Source organism: Alosa sapidissima, chromosome 14 (genome assembly GCF_018492685.1).
Source record: "Alosa sapidissima isolate fAloSap1 chromosome 14, fAloSap1.pri, whole genome shotgun sequence".
NCBI classification, from domain to species: domain Eukaryota; kingdom Metazoa; phylum Chordata; class Actinopteri; order Clupeiformes; family Clupeidae; genus Alosa; species Alosa sapidissima.
In genome coordinates, this window is record NC_055970.1 from 28090833 (window position 1) to 28097991 (window position 7159).

At 43.2% G+C, this 7159-nt stretch overlaps 1 protein-coding gene across 2 annotated transcripts in view; it reads right to left on the reverse strand.

The window, feature by feature from the left end:
• fam214a (family with sequence similarity 214 member A) overlaps positions 1-6865 on the reverse strand; it is a 49804-nt gene extending 42939 nt beyond the window's left edge. For both annotated transcript variants that reach the window (XM_042062363.1, XM_042062362.1), the window contains exon 1: positions 5783-6865. In XM_042062363.1, coding sequence (XP_041918297.1) covers positions 5783-5798 — 16 coding nt within the window. In that variant the 5' untranslated portion in view covers positions 5799-6865. The remainder of the gene's footprint in view (positions 1-5782) is intronic.
• Between the last annotated feature and the right edge of the window lie 294 nt (positions 6866-7159).

Sequence of the window (7159 nt, forward strand, 5' to 3'; positions counted from 1 at the left end):
ATTGTAACACTAATGCTCATTACATAACTTGCAATCCAGCTCCCTGGTGCAAGGCAGTAATCCTCCCACTGTTCGGCCAGTTTGGTGTGTCACAGCTGAGGTGGAACACAAAGACCTGAGAGGGGAACTAGGGGATGAAAGGGCAGTCAAGGATCAGAGGGTCCAGGAAGTTGGTCAAGCCTGGCGCAAGACATGACATGGAGCATGGATGATCCATTAAGATCCATCGGAGTCATCTTATTTGATCCATTAGACCAGTTTAGGTAATGGAATAAAGCCTGTTCCCCTGTGCAATTACCGCCAGCTCGAACAAAGTTGATTGCAACACTGAGCAAGAGAGGATAAAGAGATTTGTGTGAAACATGAGTACGTGTCTAAGCAGGGGGCCGCAGATTTGGGGCGTGTTGGGGCATTTGACCGGTCAGGGGGACCTGCTGTGCACTGCCTTTGCTCAGAAGTGGGGACGGCTAGTGATAAGCCACCTGTTTCCATGCTGCACAATCAGCAATTTCCAAGGCTTGGTCAGCTGGGTCTGTCTGCCCCTAGCAGGGTAATCCACACTGTTGCCAAAATAATCACATTCAGCACTCTCTCCCCGTCTTTCCTTCCAGGCCCCCACTCCGTTTCTTCTGCTGTTTGTTTGTTTAACAGGGACATCTTTCGTGACTTTGTAGACATGAGTCAGGCCATTTCAACAGGGCTCAAAAGAGCATCTGTGAAATCAGTGACATGCAATAGCAAACGCCAAAAGTGCATTGGTTCTGTCAGCGTATCAGCTGCAATAAGTGACAGTTGACCTTTATTCTGGCAGGAGAGCTCACACTGAAGATACCTTACCACAGATCTAAGAGGGTCAGCACCAAACCACAAACACTCTCAAAGAGCCCTTTTCTCACAGCTTCTTTGGTGGCATGCGATTCAAATCCTCGTGAACTTTAAAAGGACAAGTAACATTCACAACAAGATGCCCACATGATGCAGTGTCAAAGATGTGAAAAGAAAAAAGATGTGAAGGAAACAGACACACACTCAATGCTAATGTCAGTGTTAAGGCCAACACATCTCATGAATGAATCCTCACCAAAATTAACTCAAAGAGTAATGATTTGTGATCTACAAATGGTTGGTGTAGTAGTCTTGATCGCTTAAGATTCTGTCAACGAATAAAAGCATGTTGTATGCAGAATCAATTTAAGAGATCAAAATGATTCAAGTTCCCATGAATCAACAGAAGTCACAAGATAACAAGTGTTTTTCACATTCATACTTTTCTGAGCGCTATACATCATGACGCTGTCATATCAGTATCAGCCTAACCTTTCAGTGACAGACAGGAATGGTTTCCAGCTTAAATGCTGAATCCTAAGGTTAAATGTGGATCCCTGTAGGTGCTCCTTAACTAAAGCTATAAGTGCACCATGCAAAGACATGAAAACATGCAAATGGTTCATCTTGTACTGCACATGGTCAGCTGGCTTGAACACAGTTTAACTATGTTTTTTTGTGGACGTCACAAAGGTCAACTGTTTGAGGACAGCTGTAAACAAAAGTAGCATTTTATCAAACAGTGACCTTTTCCTGTGTTGCTGTGTAAGAGCTAAAGTTTATCCATCAGCCATGGTAATTTGCTACAACTGCAAGGCCATTCAGAGCTGACTTGAAAGGTGACAGAGAACGCCAATGCCCTCGGGCTCTGTCTAAAACGTACACACAGCTGAGACTGAGATGCTATCTGGGGTGGCATGTTGTGCTCAAACAAGAGACTGTGGACTTATGTAACACTAGGCATGTGCCTGAAGAATGCTGGGGGTCCACTGACACCTCATCTGCAACACTGTTTACTGCATACAAGTCTGGCAGTCACATGTTAAGGTCATCCAATCATACACAATCAGCAGTCTAGGGCTGCATGATATTTGGGGAAAATATCTAAATTAATTGTGATTTTTCTGACAGATATTGCAATTGTGATTTTGCAATGTGTATGGTAATTTTCGATTTTTGAATGTCAATGAATTAATTCAGTTGAATATTCCAAATGTCTCTTTAATTTGTGCTACCCCTGATTGGTGAGCACACCCAGCGCACAAGAAGCACAGCACCTCTGACCGACTGTGAAGCTCACCAATCAGAATTTCTGTGCCCCTCATGCACTACGCACACCCACCAACCAGAAGTGGCACAGTCAAGGAGGCTGAAATGCATATAAAATTATGAAATGTGACAAAATTGACTATGCATGATTTCAGACTATGCATCATTTGTAGCTTTTGCGATTAGGTAATTGTGTTGGTTCATTTGGTAATTGTGTTGGTTCATATTGCAATTACGACAGTGATAACTGTACCGATTACTGCTACAGTAATCGTCGCTTAAACAAAAGTGACCCAACTGTGCTTCACAAAGCTTCAGATCCAATCAAAAGTAGAGTGTGGTACGTGGGCTGAAGAGTGCTCAACTCAGCTGATGTCACAATTCATGAAAGCCGACAGTTCCTTATTCAGATACATCCAATGCTAAAAAAAAACACATCTCTTGAGTAAAAAGTCCTCATGATTTACACTCCTCCATTAGAGGCCCTCATCATATACAATCTTGAAGAAGATGAATTCAAAGAACTGGGCAACTCAATTTAACATCTCAAAGTTTTTTTCAATTTAACATCTCAAAGGTTATGCTAATGTAGGGAGTTGAAAAGGGACCATCTGAAACCAAAAGTGCAAATTCAACTCATTCCGCTGAAAAAATCAAGTTCCCATTTGCCAAAAACACTTAGGCTACTGCTAAATATATCTAGGCTAAATTGCAAAAGACTTTTTATTTTTCAGTTGCAAACAGAACATTGCAAAATGTTTCCCAAAGCCAACCATTTACACATACAAAAATTGTGCACGCTAAAGATTGCACATGGAAGTAATTTCAATGAAAACAGTCATGCAAAGGGCAGAAATATTTTCAGACAAAAAAAGCAACTCAGTGGCCTTTTTCTATTTCTATTTGTGCCCCTTTGGGCTGGCAGGGCTGCTGAGCTCCTACTGGTGGCACCATGGCTGTGTGCTCGTCAGTTTGTTGGCACACTGGGCCAGGGTGAGGTGCTGAGACGCTGCGGGCCCAGATGGCCTCTCCTCCACCCAGGGCCATGTTTGCACACATATTCACATAGTGACCGCACCAAGCTGCAGGGGCTTCACGGCACGACCACGACCACACAGGAAGTGATATCATCATCCTGACAGTTCTAGGGAGAGAGGCACGTGCGGTCAAGGCGGACAGGGAGGGGGGCAGCATGACAACAGGCCCCTGTTCGTTATGTAAAAACAACACTGGGAAGACTCAGAGATGGGGCTCTGTGACTTGTGCAGAAACTGCTTCCCCCTGTTCTCATGGTCCAGACCACTGGTACCGCCCAGTACATGAGCATCTGATAATGAGCCTAATCACCTTGTGCTGGGGGGGGGGGGGGTCCCTGTGACATCCTGTTACAACCACAACAGGAAACAGACAAATAACACAATAACTAAACAAAGAGAAAGCCTGACACCTTTTTTTCCTCTCACACAGTCTTTTGTTTTCATTAACAGCTTACTGCTGCTACACAGGCAGGTTTTGCTGCCTCCAAAACTATGAGTAACAATGACATCATCTGTTTAACTGGGAACCTCCTCTCTCTCTCACACACACACAATTTATCTCTCTTGCTGATGACAAAAACATGTCTTCACGTGGCCCCCTAAGATCAATTGTAACCATTCACACACACTCCTACAGTATGTCTAGCCTGTCCTAGCCTATATGACAAAGGATGCATGATCACTACACAACTGGAGCCATTGTATTTAAGAGCTAGTGAACTAAGAATGTACAACTTGTTTCTAATTGTCACGAGTAAGAAGGCCTTTGTTAAATGTGAGGAAAAACATCTGACAAGATAACAACACCCCTGAGACTCATTGAAAAACAAGTACAATGCTGATTGTATGTTAGCCTAAGGCCAAACCTAGCAAAAATGTTTTCATACCAAGGTAACATAAAAACGTCAAATGACCATACTTTTCACATTGAAACCTGATAGCCTATAAGAGCGACACAGTCATAAGAAAGGGAACCATGTGCCCATTCTTGTTCCAGGTGTGGGACAATGAATCTCCATCTGGATCTCTTGAATCTGTATACAAACTACAGTTTGTTTTTGGTTTCACACATACCTTACGTAGGGAGGGGGAAACAAACTACAGGCCCCGGACCTGTGCCAAATTAGTGTGAAACTGCATGGGCCCCAAGTTGGCCAGTGCTCTCTCCACAGCTTGTGAACAACAACACTGCACTGTGAGGCTCCACGGTCCATCAGCACACGAGTACAGAGGGACCTTGGAACAGCACAGCCTGCTATTTCCATCAGAGGAACAGTACCGTGTGTTCCAAATAACAATAGCACCAAGAAGCATGTCATATGGGATCTGTTCCAGAGAGCGCCTCATTTTTCCTTCTCACTCTCTTTTACTGCAATCACGTCTTATTATTAGCACCGTGAAATAGAACCGACAGGATCTAATCTTGGGGGTAGTGAGACAGACAGGGACTGATTCTAAACTCTAGGCTCAGGGCTAGCACTTTGTTTGGCTAGGGCAAAAAACACATGGCAATGTTGCCTAGTAAGGCAATGCAGTTTAATGCTGTGGTAGAGTGCAGGATAGCTATGACTAGAGCATGGGGGTTCAGCCACTGGCCACTATTCTGAGCTGAAGACAACTGAATCCTGCCTTATGCTTTATGGTCATACCATCACACCATCAAACATTCACTTATAGGCTAGCCTACTGTAGAAGATAAACAAACATGAGGCAAACATAGATTAGAGGTCATGTATGTGTATGTTTAGGACAATATGTTCATAGATTAACACAGGGATATAAAAACAGAAATTTACATACAGCCTATAAAAGTAAACATTCCAGTCCAAAGACTGGAGGGGTTTACTGATTGCTTCACATCACTAATTCAATCACGGGTTACAGAGGCCAATCAGCAATGTTATTTTCCCAGGACAAATCATTGAAAATGTTCCAATCCTGCACTCCACAATCTATATTAGATACATTGCGACTGAAGGGTAAATCAGCACAACTGACAACATATAGGATGTTTTTTATTATCTTGTTATGCTCTTAAAAATATTCTAGCTAAATTTCATGATTTAGGCCTACTCGCAGAGTTTACTTGACTATAGCCTAATCGGGGAATAGGAGATTCTCGCACTAAACCATTCCAATTAGAACAACGGACCGAACAAAACAAAAGCACACAGTAGGCTACATAGCACCCTCTCCGATACGTGTACAGTAGACTAAAAGGCACACAGGCAGTTCAGTTGTTCAGTGGGGTCGCTGTGTAGCAAGAAAAAAAAACAGGACGCTTTGTTCCTTAAATTCGTTTAGAGAACAATTGAATTTAGGCTATATGTTTTCATTGGAGAGAATATACGTCCATCACATGTTTTCATGTTATCAGTAGGCTACTCGAGAGTACATGTCAGGTGCCATTGACTTATTTGGAACAAAGGCTTCCTATGGACATGTAAGCTTACCCATATGTGTAGTTAACCAGCTGTTACATCATATCTGCACTTAGAGTGAAGGCATCTTGTTTGGATGCAAACATTTTCCGAACAAGCGGTTAAAATAGTATGTGTCCAATGTCACTCAGTGTCCCTGTTACAAATGGTTAGTTATGTCAGTTCAATCATGTTTTCATAAAAATGTGTTTTAAAAAAATATGTACTAACCTCGATCGGGTTTCATCTTCGCCAGCTTGACGTTTAACAGGAATTCCAAGAGCTTCACTCTTCTTTTGCAGAATGGCAGTTCTCTTCTCTTGTCTGCCAAACTTGAGCTTGCTATTTAATAACCTGCTTTGGTGGCACAGGTAGTAAGCGTTTGTCCAGACTTGTTGACAGAAGTAACTAGGATAGTTGGCTAACTATCTAGCTAACCAACTGGTGCGAAGTAACGTTAATTGCAGCTAACGTTACTGTCCCTCTCACCAACAACGCAACGATGTTTCCCCAATAAACGCAAACTACTCCATCAATTCTTTTGGAAATTGATGGCTAGCTAGCAGACAAACATCCCAAGAAGAAAGACATTTGCTACTCAGGTTTGTAACTGTTTGGAAAACTACGACGCTGACCAAGTAGCTAGCCTAGCTGCTAGCTACTGTCTGCACCATAAACAGATACATCTTTTGGCAGCCGTTTCATTCCGCTATTCGCCCCCGAAACCCAAACTGCAAGGCTTTCCCTAGCCTGCGACGCAACTAACAGACATGAAATCCAACTAAAGAGAGAGACATTTGAAGATGACCCCTCGAACCATCCCAAACCCCAAGCACAGGTAGAGCAAGCGGTTCAGCTCGCTATTCCGACTGCGCCTTCGAATGCAAACCCTTTCTCAACGGATCATTGTCTCCAAGATGAGACGATAACGCTATGTTACAACGACAATGCGCAAACACCTTCTCCATCTAACAGCAATATCATACCTTTAGGTACTACTGTCTTCTTTGTTATACCTCACCAAACGCTAATCTCCCTTTTAGACAGCTGTCTAGCTCGGGATGTAGCAACTGACGCAGCTCTCAAGTTTTACCAGCGCAATGAGACTGTCTACCGAAGCTCGCAAGTCATGATATTTCAGATGACGTCAAATACCCGAACTTGTCTAAATCCCTCTCGATACTGACTACGAAGCCCGCGAGCAATGGTTTGCTGGACACGCTTCATCACAAGGCTTGTCTTTGTCACAAATTCGTGGCTTTGCTTCTGCTGCCCCTAACTGCTTGTCAAAACACATCAAGCCAGCCTGCTTAAGTCACGTGGCCCAACAACAGCTCTCCTCCTAGCGTCACTTCCCTACTTCAGCCCTCGAGTGAACCTGCTACCATGGTAACTGAGCAACCCAAGCCCGATTTCCAAAGTATCTGTGTGATCTTTCCTTGTGAATATAAGAAATAGCATTTTTAACAACTTTATGTCACATCGTATCAGTTCAGGAAGAACATACTTGAGAACATGAGGAACGTACACATTAAGACACGACATTGCTCTCGTCTTGAGGAGTTTGTGGAGGATTTCTAGTTTCTTAGTCTACGCATTGGATATTGA